The sequence below is a fragment of the Aotus nancymaae genome, unplaced genomic scaffold, assembly GCF_030222135.1.
Source record: "Aotus nancymaae isolate 86718 unplaced genomic scaffold, 86718_ANA_hifiasm-v0.15.2.pri h1tg000039l, whole genome shotgun sequence".
Classification (NCBI taxonomy): domain Eukaryota; kingdom Metazoa; phylum Chordata; class Mammalia; order Primates; family Aotidae; genus Aotus; species Aotus nancymaae.
Window position 1 is genome coordinate 5,357,239 of NW_026988453.1, and position 22,255 is coordinate 5,379,493.

At 53.4% G+C, this 22,255-nt stretch overlaps 1 protein-coding gene and 1 pseudogene across 1 annotated transcript in view; one reads left to right on the forward strand and one right to left on the reverse strand.

The window, feature by feature from the left end:
- Positions 1–202: 202 nt before the first annotated feature.
- The window catches only part of LGR6 (leucine rich repeat containing G protein-coupled receptor 6), a 128,727-nt gene continuing 106,674 nt past the window's right edge, over positions 203–22,255 (forward strand). Inside the window, exon 1 of the mRNA XM_012459476.3 lies at positions 203–741. Within this exon, the coding sequence (XP_012314899.3) occupies positions 539–741 (203 nt within the window). The 5' untranslated portion in view covers positions 203–538. The remainder of the gene's footprint in view (positions 742–22,255) is intronic.
- On the reverse strand, positions 4,155–4,269 carry LOC135268262 (small nucleolar RNA U13; annotated as a pseudogene).

The following is a 22,255-nucleotide window of genomic DNA, read 5'->3' on the forward strand; positions in this document are numbered from 1 at the left end:
GAGGCATCTGAGGGGCCCTGGGAGCCCCCAGGTCTCTCTCAGAGGCCTCCTCTGGGTCCCATGGGACCCCGTGGCTGTCCCGAGAGGCAGGAGGGTCCCCAGCCCCGCGGCCGAGGCCCCGGGGGACCCTTTCCAAACAAGTGCAGGTCTCTGACGGGCTGAGCTTTGCTAGCTTGGGTTTCTTTGCTTTCTTCCCTTTTTTTTCGTTCCTGGATGAAGTTGCTGCCAGCTCCGAGGGAAGGAGGGAAGGGGAGCGCGCCGCAGCGTAGAAAGTTTCCTTGACTCCTCCTCCGGCTGTGTCTCCCTCCCTTGCCAAGCCCAGCCTGTGAAACTGAATAACGAAGATCACTCAACAATGCCTGCCCCTCTGTGACTGCACCGTCCCGGCGCTCCCACCGCCGCCGACGCCCAGCAGAGCGCGCGGGGCGGTCCCCACCGACGGCGCAGCCCGCCGGGACCGGGAGGGAGCAGCGGCGGCCACCGCGCCCGTGCGCCCGCCCGCCTGCCCGCCAGGTGCCCCAGTCGCCCGGCCGCCGAGATGCCCAGCCCGCCCGGGCTCCGGGCGCTGTGGCTTTGCGCCGCGCTGTGCGCCTCCCGGAGCGTCCCCCAGCCCGGCGAGGGGCCCGCCGCCTGCCCGGCCCCCTGCCACTGCCAGGAGGACGGCATCATGCTGTCGGCCGACTGCTCTGAGCTCGGGCTGTCCGCCGTACCGGGGGACCTGGACCCCCTGACGGCTTACCTGTGAGTACTGCCCGCCTGTCCCCGCCTGGTCCTGCGGGCTGCCCGCTAGCGCCCAGTCCTGGCCACGGCAGGGCACCTGCTTGCTTGGTGCCCTGGGGAGCGGGCATCCCGGGGAGGGTTCGCCCCCTTCCAAGTTGAGGGCCGCGGGACTGGGGAGGGGAGAAGAGTGTGAGACTAAATCTCAGGCCAGCAGGGAGCCCGGGCTTCCCCGACTTGGTTTCCCCGTTGGTCTCCAGGCTTATGGGCTCACCGTGGGCGCCCCGGCTAGGCGAGGTGGGTTCTGAACCCTGAGCGGGAGGGCGAGGGGCTGGTTGCCCCATCTCCTGTGGCTGCCTTCTCCTCTAGCAGAGCAGTGCCCGGGACGGTGGCTGAGGGCAAAGCAGATGGAACTGGAGGTGGAGGTGAGGGGAGGTGCCCCAGTGGGGTGGGAGTCATGTCTGTTCCTCTGCCATGGAGAGGACAACAGGGCTGTCACGCCGAGGCTGGGTGGCCTTCGTGGGGGGGGGTCCCAGAAGCTGGGAGGGGGGCCTTATCCACTCTTGTCTCCTCAGAAAGGGACTCTGCCAGCACCATCTCCCTTCGCTGGGGCCTCCTGGCTTCCTCAGGGTCCTCCCTAAAGTCATGTCCCAAGAGGCTGAGTTGGAGACACTAATTTGTGGGCAGGCGCTGAGGCTGAAAACCAGAGAACCATTTTTAGCGTCTGAGTTGGGGTGAGATGGCGCGTGAAGGGGACCCTACTGGGGGCAGCTGTCCTGTCCATCTGGCTCAAAGGAGCGTCCCTTCAGAACTGGAGGGTTGGGGGCTCTGGCTGCTCACCACCTGGGCAGGAGGAGGGTGTGAGAGCATGTTCCGGGCCACCCACTGCACCCCCAGCCTGGCTCTGGGGAAAGGGAACCTCCTCCAGCCCAGCCTGCAGGGTTCTCACCTCAGAGGTGCTGGGAGCAGGTGGGAAAGCCTGGGGCCTTCTGCTGAGGGCTAGAATCCCAGAGCTGCTTCTGGCCTGAAAGAGGCCTTTCATGGCTTCGGCGTTCCAGCCCTTGGGAGCTCAGAGGAAGAGGAGGCTGGGCAAGGCTTTATAGGGGCCAGCAAGAATTCGTTGAACTAAAAGGGTGCTCAGTGCTGGCAGTGTCCTGGTGAGAGGTAGAGGGTCCCAGATGGCAACTCTTCACGGGGTGCCTCTCCAAATGTCCCTGTCCCCAGGTTGGTATGTTCTCCTCCACTCCAAAAGGCATAGGCTGTGGGCACAGGTGAAGGAGTGAGAAGGGAAAAATAAGGTCCATCTTCCAGAAGGGCAAATGAAATCCTCCACAGTGCAGCGGTGACGGCAGAGGCAGTCATGAGAATAAAGGCACAAGCTGCTCAGACCCGGGCGCTCAGCACCTGGCAAAGCAGGGCAGGCTCCGGCCCCAGCCTGACACCCAGACCAGCCCCGCTTTCAGCAGTTTTATATCCTGGGAGTATATGACGTTGGTTCATTTGAAGACAGGGTCCTGTGGCTAAAGAGTTTAGACATGACTTCTCTGGAGCCTTTCTCTGGGCGAGCCAAAGGGAGGTTGCTTGCCTGGGTTAAAGGGGCAGGGGATATAGGGCCTTCCAGAGCTTGATGGTACAGCATCCTTTCCCAGCATTAAGTCTTCCTAGACTTGACAATGATCCTTTTTCTAGAAGGACTTGGGGAAGGAGGTACAGTGTCACCTTTGGAATTTAAGCATTCCACCCTCCATGCTGACAGTAGATTTTCCCACTAGCTTGTCACAGTTTCCTCGGAGCAGGGAAGTCTGCATTTTGGGTTCAGTGGAGGTGGGGTTTTCTGAGCTGGTCTGTGTCTTCCTGGGGATTGAGAAAGCCCCTCTCTCCCTGCTCTCTCAAAGCTCAGGGGATGCTTCTGAGAGTGGCAGAGGGAGGAGAGGGAGTGGGAGCTGGAGAGGGTATGGGTCCTGAGGGGATGTGGGGAATTTAGCAGTGGGGTCTGGAATATTGGAGGGAGGTAGCAGAAGACTGTGTCCCCTGCCCTGGGCTGCAGAGGGGTCCCATCTGGATGGTGCATGAAGGGTCCCTACAGTTGTCCTGAGGGTGGCTCAGAGGAGGAATCTTCTTTCTTTGCCCTCTCTGGAGAACAGCTCTGCCACAAAGGCCCCTGAAGGTGGGGTTGAGGGCTGGCTAGGAGAAGAGCCAGGGCAGGGAGGTCTGGGGGCTCCTTTCCCTTTTCGGTGATGTTAGGAGATGCCCAGCCTGGCCCTGCCCCATGTAGCCCAGTCCTTGCTGAGGACGGCGCAGATTTGCATCTGATGATATAACCAGCAGTGCCTCTCTGTCTGGGCCGCTCAAACCTTGGTTCCTTCCTAGCTCTGCCACCTACTGAGAGTCACTCACTGAATACCTCTAAGCCTCAGGTTCTTCATGTGTACATGAAGAGGAGGAAGCGGGTTGCTGAGATAATTAAATGAGATAATATGTACCCTGAATGTCCCCGGCACAGTGCCTGACACCCGAGGGTGACTCTGAAATGGTGGCTAGTATGATCATGCCTCCTATGGCTGCCCTGTGGAGGTGGAGGTTAGCGACCAGGCCTCTCCACACCGGATGGGAATTGAGCCTACTGGGTGAGTGTAGAACTCAAGGGAATGGTTTGTAGCTGGAGGAAGAGAGGTGTGTGCTGGGGAGGTGACTGTCAGGGCAGCTCTTGATCAATACTTGGCTGGTTCTGGGGACTTGGAGCCCAACCAGTTGGTAAAAATTGGAGGTTGGGGATCAGGATGGAGGATGGGGACTTAGGTCCCCCTGACACAGAGTTGAGAATGAAAAATGTTAAAACACTTGGATATGCAGGAAATAGCAGGCCAGAGAGAACTGGAAGACCCTTAGAAGAAGCCATAGACGGAACCATAGGAGGCACCCAGGAACTATGGGCTCTAGAAAGTTCTCGCAAGTCTTCTTGCACATTCCTTGACCTGGTCTCAGTAAAAATGACCTCACATCCGCTCCCCGACCCCACAGCTGTGAGATGTTTCTCCTTCCAGCCAATACCTTCCATGAGGTACGTGCTTCTGCCTCCCTCCATCTGGGTTCTAGGGAAGACCAGAAGGGCGTCTGTATAGCCAACTGGTATTCTTTGCCCTGACACCCATGTCCAAAAACTATTACTGCTTTTGGACTCAATGGCAGCCCTGTTTGATCAAGGTTGGGAAGACAGACTTCAGATCCTCACAATCCTTCATATGTCTCTTTTTTCAAGTTTCCTTCTAAACTGTAGTCTCAGCGAGGCTCATTGACACTCACTGGGGTTTTGACATTCTCCCTGGCTAGGGCCTGTTCCAGGAATAGACTGATGGCGAGATGGGGCCCCTGGCTCTGGGACATCCAATCTGCTGGTGATGAGAAGGCATGATGCCTGTTCAATTTTTTTTTTTTTTTTTAAGAAAAAATGTGCCTTAATATGCTACCTTCATAGCAAGGTTTGAGGAAGGAGGCACTTCTCACACATGAGTTTGAAAACCCAATCGTCACGCTTCTGAACTACAAAAGGATCACCTCTTGTTCTATTCTATCAATCACGTGCACATGATGCAGAGACAGGAATACACAGACAGCAAATAACTTGTGAGGCAGATAATCCCCGGAGCTGTTCCTGAGTAGAAGGATCTGGGTAGTTACTCTGGGCCCCCAAGGCTGAGCAGTGTCAATAAACAGATGGTGCCAGGAAAGGTGCCTCACACAGCTAGCTGTAAAAGACCCGAGGCTCACACACTTGCAGTCACGCCCAAGCACGCATTTTCATCACCTCCTGCCACCAGGGCTGAGGGAGGGGCCGCCACCCCAAGCAATCCGCACTTCAGATTGCTTATTGCTTTCTTGGGAATTCACTCTCTTTAGGATTGCCTGTGATAACTGATAACCACTGGACTCATTTGAAAGGTTAGATGGTGTGTGTGTGCGTGTCTCTGTGTCTCTCTGTGTGTGTAGATGCAGGGTAATTTGCAGGGGATGTCTACAGCCAAAGAGATGCAGGCAGGATGCTGAAGGCAGAGACTAAGGGGTTGTGGCATTTGCCACAAGAAAGCAGGGTTCAAGCTATGACCTGCTAGCTATGTGACCCCCGGCCAGTTGATCAGCCCTCCTGTGACTTGGTTTCCTCATCTGTAAATGGGGTTAAGGTCTACCTTGTAGGGTTGCTGTGTAGATTCACTGAGATAATGTTTGCAAAGGCTTTGGCATGATGTCTGGCCTGTGGGAAGAGCTCAGTAGATGTTAGCCAGTGTTGTTATTAGGATGGCCAGGGCCAAGACATGTTAGTCATGGAGGTCTTCCTGGAGGAGGAAGACCTGGAGCTAGCATGGGAGGGAGGGGAGCAGGCCTGTTCTATGAAAGATATAGGATAGATGTTTGTAGTTGAGGGCTATGAGAGGGGGAAGAGGTTGGCAAGAAGATGGAATGAGCTCTACTGGGAACCCAGAGTAATTTTAGTTTTTTTGCCTTTTTTTTTTTTTTTTTTGAGACAGAGTTTCACTCTTGTTGCCCAGTCTAGAGTGCAATGGCGCAATCTTGGCTCACTGCAACCTCCACCTCCTGGGTTCAAGAGATTCTCCTGCCTCAGCCTCCCAAGTAGCTGAGATTAAAGGCACCCTCCACCATGCCCAGCTAATTTTTTGTATTTAGTAGAGATGGAGCTTCACCATGTTGGTCAGACCAGTCTTGAACTCCTGACCTCAGGTGATCCACCAACCTCGGCCTCCCAAAGTGCTGGGATTACAGGCGTTCACCACAGTTCCCGGCTAATTTTAGGTTTTGTTTTTTTTTCTTTTTTTTTTTTTTGAGTACAGTCTAGAAAAACCAGGGAGGGGAGGGGAGCAGCTGATGGAAGACCCCAGAGTGCTCCTTTACGTGGTCTAGATGGGCCCCTGCAGGGGCTACAGATGAGGAAGCAGAGAAACAGGTGGCCTTAGTAGGGGGGAGCCAGCCTTGGAGAGGATATGCTGTGAATTGGGGTGGGGAGGGGGGCGTCAAGGTGCCAGCTCTCATTTCTCACTTCCAAGGCCACCCTTCCCCAGCCCAGTCTTAGTCGCCCTTTCTAATAGATTCTAAGAGTTTGACTCCTCCTTCCGGAAACTCGGGGTTTGTGAGTTCTAATCTTCAGTCTCTCAGTTGCTATGAGACCCTGTGCAAGTCCCAAAACTTCTCTGGACCTCAATGTCCGGAGAAGCCACGTTTTGGATGAAAAACTAGCAAGTGGGAGAGGCAGGGAGCAATCCACGTTGAGTCTCCTGCTCCTGGTGCGTAACAGAGAAAGCTCCCGGGGAGAGCCGCTCAGCAGCAGGCAGTGAGGGGAGGGAAGAAGGGAAGGGGAGCACCCAGGCAGCATCCAGACCAGGGTGGGGAAGAGAAGGGTGAAGGAGGGGCACAGTGACTCCAGGAAATGGGGTCCCCTAGGACTCTCCTGTGCCAGCCTTGCTCCAAAGTGGAGCCTGGTAGGGCGGGCCCATCAGAAGGCAGACCCGGGGGGTCGCCAGAGGTGGGTGAATGTGTGGGGGAGCCAACACCCCAGTTCAAAGGAAAGGCAGGAAACAGCCCTAGGCAAAAGAAAAAGGAAACCTCTCGGCTCTGGCAGCAGCGGGCATGGGGCGCGGCTGGGTGGGGCGGCTGGCGGAGGAGAAGAAAGCCTGGCTCAGAGCAGAGTTGGCCCCCAGCCCGCCCCCACTCCACCCGCCTTCCCCCCATTCCATGGGTTCTCAACCCTGATGGCCCCACACGCGCTGCAGCCTGCTTCCCGCACTGACCCATGCCCCCCAGGGGCGAGACAGACAGGGCACAGGAGAGGGGATCCGAATGGGGAGGCCTTGCTGGGCGTGGGCTCGAGTCTCAGCTCCACTGTTGATGAGCCGTGTCTTTGGGCAAATCACTAAACCTCTCCAAAGTTCCAGTTTCTCAATCTTTAAAATGAAAACACCAATAATATCTACCTCGAAGGGTTGTGAGGAGGAGCAAATGAGGCAAAGAAAGCAAAGTGCCTTTTACGCTATAAGGGCTTACAAAATGTTTACTATTAATATTGTTTTTCTTAATGCCTTCAGCTACAAGTAAGCTATCATGGAAAGGGCCCAGCAGAGCTACTGGTGACAGGATGGGGAGTTAGGATGGCAGAGTCTCATCTTGTGGAGTCACATCAGATCACCCTTCCTTCCCTCCCGCCCTTCTTCCTTACTAATAAAGCCCCCTCGCACTGACTTTCAGGGAAACGGGCCTTTCAAGCAGCCCGTTCTGCTCTTGTGCTCCTGGGCTGGGATGATGGAGGAAGTGATCCTTCTCCCAGGGAATGCCTGGGGGAGTTGGGGCTAAGCCTGCCGCCTGGTGGGAGACTCTCCAAAGAGGAAGAATCTGGACTTCCACGTCAGCACTCTCTGGAGAGTCCAGCTTCTCCCCAGAAATGGAGTTCCTTGAAATTAGTCTCTCTGCTATAGCTCAATGGGGCACTTGGGATTGGAAGTGTGGCTGTGGGGGTGGGGGGAGACAGGCCCTGAGGGGCTGTGAGGATCCTCCTCTGAGCTCATCCTTAATGGGCTGTGTGACCTTAGACTCACTACTGGGACCAGGCCAAGATCAAGGGTCCGGGGGCTTCAGACACCTTGGGAAGGTGCAGGAGATGGGGTAGGGGAGAGAATGCCAATCCCCCTTCCTCATGTTGAAAATGGCAACTTCTTTTAGCCAAACTGAAATGAACTTGCTGACTTGGGGGTCTCTCAGAATTATGGGGGCCCCTTGGTTCTAACTAGTCCATTGGCAAAAATGGAGTGATCGCCAGTTCCTAATGACAATTCAGGTCTCTTCTCCCGCCCTTCAGACATGGGAGAACAGGTCCCAGGAGGAGAAAAACACCCGAGAGGCCAAACTTGGGCAGCGAGCAGAGAGTTATTTTGGAAGCAGCGAAAGGACATGGTGGGGGGAGAGCTCAGGGGTTGGCACTGTGCCCCCCGGAGCCATGCCAGCGCAGGCCACGGGCAGGCTGGCGGCTGGCAGGTGGGGGGGCTGGGGCCGGCTATGCAAGGTACCTTCAGAGCTGGGGTTTCCTTTGTGTCCCATCCCCAGCCCTCCCTTCTCTACTACAATCTTTTTTCTCCTCTAGAAACAGTCAGGGGATGCCTATGCGCGGTACCTTCCATTCTCCCCCTCCCTGGGAGATGGGGGCCCCCTCTGATGAACTGTGAGCTGTGAATTTGAGGCTGGGGCTAGGGGAGCATCTTGTGCCCAGCTCTCTGCCTCTCCTGTGTGCTCCAGCACGGCGAGGGTGCCTTCCTGGCTGGTGTTTTCATTCCCTGGACTGTGACCTTCTTCCAGAAAGACACTAGCTCATCAAAAACGCTCATTCTTGGGACCCAGCCTAGATGGCCCCCCACAGGTTCAGAGAGACATACATAGGAAGCCACCACCACCCTGCCGTCTCTTCCTTTACCAATAACAGTAAGAACCAGCATGTGTTGAATGATTGGCATGTGGCGAGAAGTGTGCTCAAGCACTTTATCTGCATCATCTTGCATAAACCCCATGACAGAGGTGCTAGCGTTATCCCGCGTGCCAATGCGGAAACCAAGCCTTTTCAGTGCTAAGGAGCTTGCCTAAGACAGCCAGCCAGTAGTCGCTGGTGCGGGGATTTCAGCCCAGGCAGCCTCCCTCCTACCCACTTTATCTGCTGCCTCTCAGAGCCCCACAGCCGAGGGGTTTCCAAGCTCCAACAGAATGAGCAGGACTCTGGACATGTCAAAATCCCAGGCCAAGCAGCCTCTCAAAGCCTATTTACATTTCCTGTCTTTCTGGAGAAGGATCAGTGGTTTGCCCCATTTCCCTCCCATCTACCAGCAGTGGTTTCTGGGAGCCCATCTATGGGGGGGTGCTTGGAGGGGACGGTATTGGGGTTTAGCACAGAAACTGGGGACTCTGGTTGGGGAGGATGAGACAGAATCCTTGAATGTGGAGATCATCATCAGTGCTGCTGTTGAGGACCTACCTCTGAGAGGCAGTCAAGGTGGTGACTGTGTCAGAGAGAGACCAGCCAGGTGCACATGAAAAGTGAACTCACTGTATCAGATAATCCTGGGAGCATGCAGGGTGGACCAGAGGTGAGGCTCATGGGTGCTCAGGGAGAAGGAGGACTGAGGTGGTCAGGGAAGGCCCAGGGGAGAGAGAAGAAACTTGAGTCCTGAAGACCAGAAGGATTTAGCTCAGGGACAGGAGAAGGGAAAGCCATGAGCCCAGGAAAGAATGAGGAACCGGCCGGGCGCGGTGGCTCAAGCCTGTAATCCCAGCACTTTGGGAGGCTGAGGCTGGTGGATCACGAGGTCAAGAGATCGAGACCATCTTGGTCAACATGGTGAAACCCCGTCTCTACTAATACAAAAAATTAGCTGGGCATGGTGGCGCGTGCCTGTAATCCCAGCTACTCAGGAGGCTGAGGCAGGAGAATTGCTTGAACCCAGGAGGCGGAGGTTGCGGTGAGCCGAGATCGCGCCATTGCACTCCAGCCTGGGTAATGAGCGATCTCAAAAAAAAAAAAAAAAAGAATGAGGAACCACACTGGGGCTTTCTTACTTCATGTCCACAGCCTGTTCTGTCCCTTCCCGGGCAGCATGTTCTAGAGTAGGGCTTTCTGCCCTTCTCCCCTCAGGGCACACATTTTAAAAACATAGACACACACATACACAGGCACACAAACCCAATCCAAGGTGTTCAGCATCCCCAGTAAACCAATGAGGCCGCTCAGACCAAAGGCACCCAGTAACCCTGGGCAATACCCAGCCACCCCAGGGGATAGGAGACCCCATCTGGGCACACACCTGGAAGCACTGCTATAGAGGAAAGAGTGCATGTTTGCAGCCAAGCAGACATGGGTTCAAGTCTAGGCTGCAGCCCTAACCGGCTGTGGTCTGTGTGTTTCTTCACCTCTCTTAGCTTCTGTTTCCTTAGTTTCAAAATGGGCATACAGAAAGATGTTTATAATTAGGCACAGTGCTTGGCACATAGCAAATGCCCAGTCTATGGGAGCTATGGTTATTATCTATCTGGTCTCCCCTTGAGAGAGGCACTTGGGAGGAGGGGTGGAGGCAGGCCTGCAGTGGCCCTTCGTTTTGCCTATTTGACTCTGCCTGCCTAGGGCTTGGTGAGAGTGAGACCCAGAGGGTTGGTTCTAGGACACAGTTCCTCTCACCCTCTGCCCCTGCCACCATCCTTTCCCCTTTGCCTTTGGAGGTGCTGGAGGGGGTGGGAGTGTCCTCAAGAGTGTCCCGACTGAGGCGGGATGGCAGAAAGGTGCTGAGTGCCTTCCATTGCACCAGTGTCAGGGGCTTGGAAGCTGTCCCCAGGCCCAAAGCCAAGCCCAGATGGACTCCTGGAGGGGGAGGAGCAGAAGAGCAGTGCGGAGTCACTGTCCGTGCAGCACCCCCAGCTCAATGCATTGCAGAGGTTCCTGCAGGGCAGAGGAGGTATGTCTTTGTATGGGGGAATATGTGAGTGAACCAGGAAAGTAGGAGCCTAGTACATGGAGGTTTATTCCAACTTCCTGTGTGATTTGCAGGTGTGAATTGCCCCCTACCTGAGTTATCACTGGCTCCTGAGAAACAGACCAAAATCAGCCCCCGCTAAGACGCTTTTAGCACCTCCTATAGGAAGGAAGCCTCCCCAGTGAACCAGGTCTGAGGATTCTTTTCTCCAGGTCTCTGGACCTCTCCCAACGTGCTCCATGTTCCTTTGCATGAAGAAGGACAGCACAGTTCTGTACAGTGTCGTAAGCCCCGGTTGCCGTCAGCACACTGTGTGGATTCTGGTAGTACCTGTCATCCCCACTGGTGCTGCTGTTAAATATTTATTAAATTAATTAATGAGGTGCTCCTCATGCTCCATGTTAATAACCAATGATAGTGCCACTTGAACTCCCAGGCTGTTGTGAGAAGCATTCATTCATTCATTCATTCACTCATTTGTTCATTTGACAAATGTGAATTGAATGCTTGCCCTCTTTCCTATGCCCTGGAGGCTCGGAGAGAGATAAGACAAGTGCAAATAACTGGGACCTGTTGTGGGAAGTGAGAAGCACACCAGGCGGGGCCAGATACTCCGCAGCAGGCAGGGCAGAGAGGAGGAACGCTTGTATCTAACTGATGCCCCTGATGCAGAAGCCCCTGAAAGGTGGTTGTGGTGCAAAGGAAAACCCACAGGCTGAGGAATGGGAAGAGCAAGGTTGACACTCGTTTGTCAAGTGTCGATAATCATCTTTGCCCGATGAGTCGTTGCATGAAGCAAGATCCTGCTTTGGGGGTGTTTAGCACAGAGGGGTGTGATTTTATTTCCTGTGGAAATATCAGGTAGTAACGTACACTATGTCTTTGTAGGGTGTGTGTGTCCCCATCCGTCTGTATGTTTGTTTGATTGTGATGCTCTACTTCATCAGATTCAGGGTTCTTTGTGGACAGGAGCCGTATTTCTTTGCATCAAGAGAGGGGAACTCTTTTAGGGCAGGGGCCATGCCTCCCCTTCAGACTGGGAGGTTCTTGAAGGCAGGATCCGTGTCTGTGCTCATGCTCGTGGTTCCTTTTCTCAGGATCATGCCACACACACCTCCTTCAGACACACACACACACACACACACACTTCCTTCAAACACACACATACCCCTGCTTCAAACACATACACACACCTCCTTCAAACACATACACACACCTCCTTCAAACATACACATATACACACCTCCTTCAAACACACACACCTCCTTCAGACACAGACACACACACACCTCCTTCAAACACACACATACACACACACCTTCAGACACATACACACCTCCTTCAAACACACACATACCTCCTTCAAACACACACACACAAACCTCCTTCAAACATACACATACACACACACCTCCTTCACATATACACACCTCCTTCAAACACACACATGCACACACACACCTCCTTCAAACACACACATACACACACCTCCTTCAAACACACACATACACACATACCTCCTTCAGACACACACATACACACACCTCCTTCACATATACACACCTCCTTTAAACATACACATACATACCTCCTTCCAACATACACACACCTCCTTCAGACACACACACACACACACCTCCTTCAAACATACACACACACCTCCTTCAAACACACACATACACACACACCTCCTTCAGACACACACATACACACACCTCCTTCAAACACACACATATACACACACCTCCTTCAGACACACACACACCTCCTTCAAACACACACATACACACACACCTCCTTCAAACACACACAAACATACCTCCTTCAAACATACACACACATACCTCCTTCAGACATACACACACCTCCTTCAGACACACACACACCTTCTTCAAACACACACACACACCCCTCCTTCAAACATATACATATACACCTCCTTCAAACACACACACACACCTTCTTCAAACACACACACCTTCATGCGCACATACAGTTCCTTCAAACACAAACACACACACACACACACACACCCCTACTATGGGTCTCCGCCTGCAGGGGGCGCTCAGGACAGGGCTGTAAACAGTTCTAGTCTATGTATTTTGTCTTTTCTCCTCCCCCTCCGCTCTGATCTGGGGCAACCCAGGCTTGGGAGTGTTTGAGGATGGGGACGCTGGATCAAGTGTCCAGGAATTGTGAGAGTTGAGGCAGGAAGGGGCCGTAAACTAATCCCCTGCCTTTGTGGTGGACAGAGCAGATTAGGAGACTGGGAGGAGACGAGAAAGGAACGGGACCATTGTCTAGAACAAAAGCAAGAGAGAATGAGAATTGGGACAGGACCTGGGTTCCCACCCACACTTACCTGGGGCAGATGAGAGCTCAGGCCCCAAAGGAGTCAGAGCCGGGAACCAGCTCACCTCTCAGGCCATCCTGGACCCGGCCCCCCAGTGCAGTTACCTGCTTCAGCATGTGTGACTGGGTGGCCAGGATCCCTTCACAGACATGCCACCCACGTGGTCACACCGGGCCCCATGCTTGGGTCATTGCTTTGCTGTTGCCATGTTATTTTTTTGGTTGTGTGTGTGTGTGTGTGTGTGTGTCATTTTATTTATGTATTTAGTTAGTTTTTGAGACAGGATCTTGCACTGTCACCCAGGCTGGAGTTCAGTGGCATGATTTCCACTCACTGCAGCCTCAATCCACTGGGCTCAAGTGACCTTCCTACCTCAGCCTCCCGAGTAGCTGGGACTACAGGTGCAAACCACCACACCCAGCTAATTTTTAAGACTTTTTCATTATTAAAAAACTTAAAATTTATAGTGGGGTCTCACTATATTGCCCAGGCTGGTCTTGAACTTCTGGACTCAAGTGATCTTTCTGTCTCAGCATCTCAAAGTGCTGGGATTATTAGTGAGAGAGCTATGTAAAATTTTTAATAATTTTATTACAAGGTGTCCCATATTTTTATTTTGTGCTTGGTCCTGCAAATTATTTTATTTATTTAACTAATTTATTTACTTTTTGAGACAAGGCTGGAGTGCAATGGCGTGATCTCGGCTCACTGCAACCTCCACCTCCCGGGTTCAAGCAATTCTTCTGCGCCAGCCGCCCAAGTAGCTGGGATTACAGGTTCCCACCACCACGCCTGGCTAATTTTTGTATTTTTACTAGAGACAGGGTTTCGCTATGTTGGCCAGGCTGGTCTTGAACTCCTGACCTCAGGTGATCCACCTGTCTCGGCCTCCCAAAGTGCTGGGATTACAGGCGTGAGCCACCACACCCGACTGGTCCTGCATATTATGTAACCCATTCTGCCCTTAACCTAGGGGCTAGGGAAGGAGAGAATGGGAGGAAGGGCTCTCCTTCTCAGGGATGCCACAGGGGAGAAGAGGCAGCCTTTGCCCAGATGCGCAGGAGGTGGCCCCAGGGCTAGAGGGGAGAGAGTGTGGCATCTGCAGGGGCCAGGGACTATAGGCTGTACTGTGCTGGGGTGGACACGGGGGCACACCACAGTTTCGGTGTTTCTGGGAATGAGGCAGTTGTCAGGGTCTGGTGGGCAGGGATTCTGCTTGGAAGGGAGGGCAGAGGGCCCACCCCACAGATGTCAGCATCCTGTGTGTGTCGGGGTCCTTCCCAATTTCCTATAACCTAGCAGAGTGGATGAGTGCACAAACCCCAGAGCCCTGCCGCCCGAGTCAGATTCTGTCTCTGCCTTTTACCAATCCTTGGGGAAAGGTTTACCCTCGTTGTGCCTTAGTTTCCTCACCTGTAATAGAGGGATGACAATGATGCACTTGTCAAATGAGTTAATACATGGAAAGTGCCAGCATCTGGCACACGGTAACTGTTCAATGGATGTTAGCTATTATTTTTCATTTATTCAGCCTATGAACATGTATTGAACGTACCCTTAGTAGTAGGCACAGCTGTGCTAGGTGCTGACACTAACTTTCACTACAACAAACAGAGTTCCTGGTCCAGCTAGGGAGGTAAATACTTAGTAACGCACTGTGTGAGACCCTGGACAGGAGCCGTGGGCAGGAGTGGCAGGAAACCCCCCTGCTCACCTGCAGAGCCCTGCTGGCTCAGCCCGTCCCTCAAATCTCCCACCCTCCTGCTGCAGTTTTTCTGTGTCCTGTGGAGTGAGGGCTGCATAAGTCCTCTGGAGGAAGGGAGCACTTCCAGTTTCCCTCCTGCAATTTTGTCTGCAATCCTCCTGACTCCAGCAACTGGAGCTGTAGTCTGTTCCCTGGTGGAAGTGGGAGCAGGGGACCCTGGGCTAGAACTTTGTCTTTGCTGCCAACATGTTGAGTGCCTTTGGACAAGTCCTCTGATGCCTTTGGGTCTGTTTCCTGTGGGATGAGAATTCCTGACCCCAGGATATTATAGAGGCAAACGATGGTGTATAAATAAAGATGCAGAGAGGGGATAGAGAGTGTGTGTGTGGGAGAGAGAGAGAGAGAGAGAGAGAAGGGGCATGAGTGAGCTAATGATGGGGAGACTGTGATGTCAGGGAGGTGCCAGGGTCCCCTGAGATTTGCAGTGTTGTCACTCTGTGAGACTTGAGATCCCAGGGGCTGGGTCAGGACATGGCCACCACCAGCACCTCCAGGGCTGTGTGCCCAGTCAGAACAAGGCCCCCCATTAACTATGTGCAGCCAGAGGAAAGAGGAATGCCCACCCCCCCGCCAGCCGACGCCATGCCAGCCCTCGCCTCATTGCCCGCTCCCCTACTCAGAATGCAGAAACCCAGGGTGCCACCTCCCCCCTCTGCCTGCCCTGCCTCCACCTGCCAGAAAGTATTAGCTTCACCATCTAGATTGGCATGGGGGCGCAAAGGCATGATGTTGCGGGGCCCAGGGGACCTGCTGGGGGTGGGGCTTGGGGTCAGGAAATACCTGGGCTAACCCCTGGAACCCTGGCATGCCCAGCGCTGACTGACGAATGGCCCTGGAGCCGTAGGGGTAGGGAGTGTAGTGACGGGGGAAGACTTGGAAGCTCAGAAATTGGCCTGGGGAACCCTTCCGACCCCTTACTCCAGCCCTTTGCCCCTAACCTGGGCTGGCAACTCCAGATGGGCAGATCAAGTCATTACACCCCACCATTCGCTTAGTGTTTGCCCCCTGGGGATGTGGTCACTGGGAAGTTCTTCCCCTGAGTTTCCATCTTGTTTTGGCCGGAGGGGAGAGAGCCTAAAGCTAACCCCTTCTTTGTTAGCCCCACAGGCGATAGTGGGGTGACCTGGGTTCCATGTCACTTTCTCCATGAGGAAGTGATCCTGGCCTATGAAGGCGACCTTGGAGATACCACACCTGCTGTCCCCAGGGATCCCAGAGGGCCTGCCTGCTGCTGGGGAGGTCGGGGGCCTCTGCCTGCTCCTCCTCAGAAATCCACACATCCGCTCAGCCTGCCTGCCCCACAGGGTTCTGGGCTGCAGCTAATCCAGGCAACACCTTTGTGAAAAATAGAAAAGGGTGCCCCTTGCCCCTGGTGGCCTTACCACGTGGGGAGCGGGCAGAGTTGATGACTGGGGCAGGGTGGATTTTGTCCTCTGGTTGGCCCCTTGGACAGACACCTTTGTCTAGACCAGGCCACAGTGGCATATTTCTATGAGTCAGCCTGGTCAATGCTTAGTGGAAAAAAAAAAAAACTGATTTAAAAATATTTATAGCATATTGCTTAAAGGAGATTTATTCTATCAACTCCCTTAGATATCCTAAAGCCTTTCACTCAAAGTATGGTCCACAGCCTAGTAGCATAGCATCAGCATCATCTGGGAGCATATGAGGAATGCAGAAGTCAGGGCTCACCCCTGACCTACTGAGTCAGAATCTGCATTTTAGGGTTTGCCAAGCACTGCCTCAAGCTTATTCATGGAATAAGTCAGATCATCAGCAGAGTCATTGGACAGCCGCTGTCTACTCCATCTCCTACAGAACTGCTTTTTCTTAGCTTGTACTTAGGCGATGCACCATTGGTTTATATCCAGGTCTGTAAGAAACAGCCCTATGGACATCACTGTTGATTTACTGCAAGGATGTGGTTAAGAAATGGGTTCAGACCGGAAGCCTGCAGCTCTGGTGGGGAGTATTTGGAAGAGGCAAGGAAGCATCAGTTTCATTTAGGATGTAAGGGACTGGCTGAGACCACACGTGCTCCCCTGGTACCCTTAGTGCTGGCACAAGCCCTCTGCACATGGGCACTCAAAAATATTGGTGGAATGAGCAAAGAGATGAATGAGTGAATGAAGGAGTGAATGAATGAACAAATGACTGGCCCGATGCTGGAAGGTACAGAGCAGAAAAGCAAAAACAAAAACCCTAGGCTGGAGCAGATGGACTTACCTGACAGAGGGAGGGAGGGCCGCCCCCTCCAGACCTGGTAGTTGCACTAACCTGGCTCCACCGCAGGCAGGAGCCCAAGGTGTGGCTTCCAACCCAGACGGCTGTGGTGAGGATGGAGCCGCGCTGGGGAGCCTCTTAAGCTGCCAGTCAGCCAGCTCGTGGCCAGGCTTGGGTTTCATTAGAGTGAGACATCTGTTCTAGAAACCCTTCCACTTAGAAGCTTTTGCCTTTACTATTCATTCTCTTGATTTTTTTTTTAAAGAAAACTTCTTTTGAAAATTTTCATCCAATTCTAAACAAGCTAGGACGAACAAAGGTATGTGCCTACCCCTAGGCTTGGATAGAGGACTCTAGTGACAAGGCTGTGGGTTCTCAAATCTCCACAGTGTGCCTGACACTTGCCTAGGCTCTGAAGATCCAAGATAAGCAAGACTTGAATTCTGCATTGAGAGACGTGGGTCAGAAAGTTACCATCCTATGCATTAAGCATGAGGCAGGAGACAAGCATAGGCTAGTTGTGGGGGCACTTAGGAAGTGGGTAGGATGGGGCAGCAGTGGGAAGGAATATGTCTCACTGTGGAGTCCTGTGAAGATCCAGGGAGCTGGGGCCAATGGCCAGGAAACCCTGGTAGGGAAGTCTGGGAACACCAAAGCTCATGGCCTGCAGGCAAATCTCAAGTGTTTATTGAGCATCTACTATGTGCCAGAGGCTGGGCAAAGTGCTGGGATACACAGATGAGTGTGATGAAAACCATACACAGAAATAAACATCCAATTTCAATTTAGTGACATGAAAGCTGAGAAGCATTCACAGGATGCCATGGGAACCTAGAGGGGAGGCCTCAGGAAGCCTGAGGTTCATGGAAGACTTTCAGAATTTGTTTGTTTTTTTGAGACAGAGTCTCACTCTGTTGCCCAGGCTGGAACGCAGTGCTGTGATCTTGGTTCAGTGCAATCTCTGCTTCCCAGCCTCCCAGGTTCAAGTGATTCTCCTGACTCAGCCTCTCAAGTAGCCAGGATTACAGGCGTGTGCCACCACATCCGGCTAATTTTTGTATTTTGTAGAGATGGGGTTTCACCATGTTGGCCAGGCGGGTCTCAAACTCCTGGCCGCCAGTGATCCTCCCGCCTTGGCCTTCCAAAATGTTGGGACTACAGGCATAACCCACCGAGCCCGGCCCAGAGTTTGTTTTTTTAAACTAAATATTATATTCATGAGACAAAAGAATACATATCATAAATGGACAGTTTGATACATTTCCATGAGCAAATACACTTGTGTAACCAGCTCCTGGACCGAGAAAGAAAACATCATTGGCTTTCCAGAAGGCCTCCACCCCCATGCCCTCTGCTGGTCACTACCCACCCCTACCAAGATAGCAACGACCGTGATTTCTAACAACATGGGTGACTATGCCTGTGTTTTGAACATCATCATAAACGGGGCATTATTTTGCACCTGGCTTCTTTGCCTCACCATGTTTGAGGATTCACCTGTGTTGTTGCTGGTGGTCATAGTTCATTCATCCTCACTGCTGCATGGTATTCGCTATGGGTGAATACAGCGCAGTTCACCCACTCCACTGTTGATAGGCACTGGACGTGTTCCAGTTGTGAGTATCGTAGATAGCACTTCTACGAGCAGTTTTGTTCGGTTGTCTAGTGAGCATACGGATGTGTTTTTGTTGGTCAAGTCCCCAGAATGGAACTGCTGGGTCAGAGTTGATCCGAGGGAGTCTCAAGGTGGGTGAGAATGACTTTTATAGGTGGAGAAGTGTGGGATGAGTCATTGGCTTGGGCTAGTGATGGAGGGTGAGCAGAGGGAGGAGCAGGAGGAAGTAACAGTGGAAAGAGGGGCTCGAGGACCAGCAGCACACCGAGGCTCTGCTGACTGCTCCCCACTTACCTGAGTTACTTTCCAGTGGCTGCCATGACAAAGTACCGCAAACTAGGTGACCTAAAACAACAGAAACCCAAGATCAAGATGTCAGCAGGGCCACACTCCTGTCAGTGGCCCTAGGGGAGAACCCCTGCATTCCTCTTCCAGCTTCTGGTGGTTACCGCATCACTCCAACCTCTGCCTCTCTCTCCACCTCACCTTCTTCTCCATGTGTGACCTCTGTGTGTCTGCACAAGGGCAACTGTCACTAGATTTAGAGCCCAATCAGATAATCCAGGAGGATCCGCTCATCTGAAGATCTCTGACTTAGCTACAACGGCAAAAGCCCTTTTTCCAAGTAAGGTCATATTCACCAGTTCCAGGCATTAGGAGGTAGACACACCTTTGGGGGGCCACCATTCATCCACCACACTTTCCCTCACTCCCATTCTAACACCCCCAGCTCATTTCCCCTTTTGCAAAGCTCTGAGTCAGGCTACTTTCTGATGGCAAATCATATCCTCCTTGGCCAGCTCAGGCCAAGCTTCCTCCAGGAAGCCCTCCCTGACCCACAGGCACTTGAGATCCCTCCAGCACTAATGTATAAGGCTCTGTCCAGCAGTATCTGTGGTTCTGAATCTCTCCTCAGACTGAATCTCTCCTCCCCCTCCCCAGCTTCCTGGGGGCAGGGGACATTTCTTTCTCCTTCTTTTTTATCCACAGGGGCACACACGCTTTCTCCAGTGCTCATCCAGGGCTCTGCATAAACCGGCTCTGGCAGTAAGGAACTTGTGCTGAAGGCACCTTTCCAACAGTGTCTGGTCCAGCCCAGGGCACCATGCCCAGAAACAGCCCCGATGTCCAACCCTTCCCCATGTCCTCTCCTCCCCCTAGACACTGCCACCTTAGGGGTCCTGGCTGTTACCTCGTCCCAGGGCCTGACTGGTAGTCTTAGTTACACATACAACACAGGGGAGGGAGGAAGGAGCTTGGGGCAAAAGGAGGGAGCCCAGCCCTTTGCCTTTCCTTGGAGAAGGCAAGGGAGACAGGAATGCCTTTGGCTGGGAGACCCTGGCCAGAGATCAGAAGATCAAAGGATGAGAAGATCGGGGCGAGGCAGGTGACACTCACTTGGAGGCACCAGAGAGAAGCGGCAGCTGCTGCCTCCTAAGGGCAGGGCTGACCCAGAACGCCCTCCTCTACCCGCAGCCTCTCCAGCCCTTCTTTCCTAACTTTACAGCTGCTTCTCCACCAGGCGGGGCTCTGGGGGTTGCATGCAGGTGAGGAGAGAAACATCCACTGACATCCATGCCACAATTCTCCCATTTAAACCTCACCACATTCTCTTATGGGGAATATTAGACACTATTTAATAGATGCAGAAACTGAGGCACGGAGAGGAAAGGAACTAGTCCAATATCTAAGTGTTAGGGCCAAGATACAAACTCTGGCAGTCTGATCCCAGAGCCACTAAGCACTACACTCACTATAAGGCAGAGAGCTCTATTCAGTCCAACTGCAGCATGAGGGAGTGAGGCTAGATATCAGGAAGGACCTCTTGCTGGGCAGGAATTTTAGATCCAGATCTTGGATCTAATCTTTCGGATTTTTTTTTTTTTTTTTTTTTTTGAGACTGTCGCCCAGGCTGGAGTGCAATGGTGTGATCTCAGCTCACTGCAACCTCCGCCTCCCGGGTTCAAGCGATTCTCCTGCCTCAGCCTCCCTCCCAAGTAGCTGAGATTACAGGCACACACCACCACTCCCGGCTAATATTTTTTGTATTTTTTTTTTTTTTTTTTTTTTTGAGACGGAGTTTCGCTCTTGATACCCAGGCTGGAGCGCAATGGCGCGATCTCGGCTCACCGCAATCTCCGCCTCCTGGGTTCAGGCAATTCTCCTGCCTCAGCCTCCTGAGTAGCTGGGATTACAGGCACGCGCCACCGTGCCCAGCTAATTTTTTTTTGTATTAGTAGAGACGGGGTTTCACCATGTTGACCAGGATGGTCTCGATCTCTTGACCTCGTGATCCACCCGCCTCGGCCTCCCAAAGTGCTGGGATTACAGGCTTGAGCCACCGCGCCCGGCCATTTTTTGTATTTTTAAGAGACGGGGTTTCACCATGTTGGCCAGGATGGTCTCGATCTCCTGACCTCATGTTCCGCCTGCCGCGGCCTCCCTAACTGCTGGGATTACAGGCGTGAGCCACCGCGCCCGGCCGGATGTAGTCTTTCTATAGCTCTGATAAACCAAACAGTTCGGGAATTAAGGAAGCGGGTAGATGGGTGGGGCGCTATCCAGAGGGACGGGCAGACGCAGGCGGCAGAACGAGAGCGGATCGGCGCGGAGGGTGGCGGGCACTGGACCCCGGAACTGGCATTTGAGGCCGCAGGGGCTGGAAGGCGCTCAGAGGGAGAGGGCCGCTAAGAAGCTCCCCCGGGCCAGGAGTGCAGGGCGCGGTGCGCCCAGGTGGGCTTGGGGGAGGGGTGCCGAGCACCGGAAAGTTCCACAGGTCCTCCGCAGTCTTGGGGAGCGGGACCCAGAGGCCGACGCCACGGGTGGGGCGCTACCCGGGCCGGCACTAATCCCCCTCCATTGTTCCGGGAGCCGAGGCCGCCTCCCCCGTTCCGGGCCCTTTCTGGGGGGGGCAGGGGTGCGGGCAGGGGGTTTGGGGGGCAGGGACGCGCGCGCGAGGCAGGTCCCCGCGTCCCGGGCCGCCGCTCCGCTCCCGGATACTTGCGTGCGGCTGGGGCTCCGCTGAACCACCCGGCGTGGGTTCGCGCTGCCACTTTCTTAACGTTGTGACACAGAGGAAAGTAACTTGATATTTCCGAATCTCCGTTTCTTCATTTAAAAGGGGAATAAATAATGCTTTGCTCCCTGGCCTATTGAAAAGATCGAATTAAATGAAACCAAGGATGTTCAGGAGCTCTATAAACTGCAAAGACGTGGAGTGGGGGTCGGGAGAGATGGCTAGGTAGCGAGACACCTTAATTTTGCTGAACTTCATCTGTAAAATGGGCCAGTCAAGTCTTTAGCACCGTGTCTGACCCAGCAAAGGTAGCTCTTTTTATTATATGCTCTGAACTTTATCTTCTGCTTTTCCTCCCTAGATTCAAATTGAGTCTAGGATCCCATCCAATTTAGAAAATCCTCTGGCTAGGGTGGGGGTAGACGGTGTTAGGGTCACCTCGGGGTGTGTGTGTGTGTTGGTGAGTTGAGTTGCTGGGCTGAGAGGGGGAGGAGGGTGCTCTGATGTAAAAGAAAAGCTTCCATCTGGGATGGGGCTAGTGGGGCTGGTGGGGGTGGTGAGGGTGGGGCTCTGAATAGAGAGGACTTTCTCCAGTTTTCCACCCCCAGACACACCCTGCCTGTTTATCCATGAAATAAAGGCAGCAGGACAAGGAGCTTCAGCTAAACAAACAAGGCTCAGAGATGTGGTCTGACTTCACCTCCCCAATCCTTGTGCAGCCCTAGTTCTTCCCACCTGTGCCAGCTCCACCCAGTTCCTCTCCTGGGGGCCCTGGCTGGGAGCTCAGGGATTTCCAGCACAGGAGGGAAGTGCAGTTTTTACGCATGGAGAGGTCTGATCTAATGGGATGTCTCAGTCCTTCTCAGGGGCTTCCAGTCTGATAAGATAGAATTCACACCCACATACCTCCACACACAGAAACAGTGCCCTCCTAGACGGAGCTGGAGATCAGAATGAGGGCTAGAAGAGATGCTGGTGAGTCAGGGGAGACCCAGGCTTAGCAGGATTGTGCAGGCAAGTCCTTGAATGCACAGCCACTGCCGTTTTCATGTGCTGG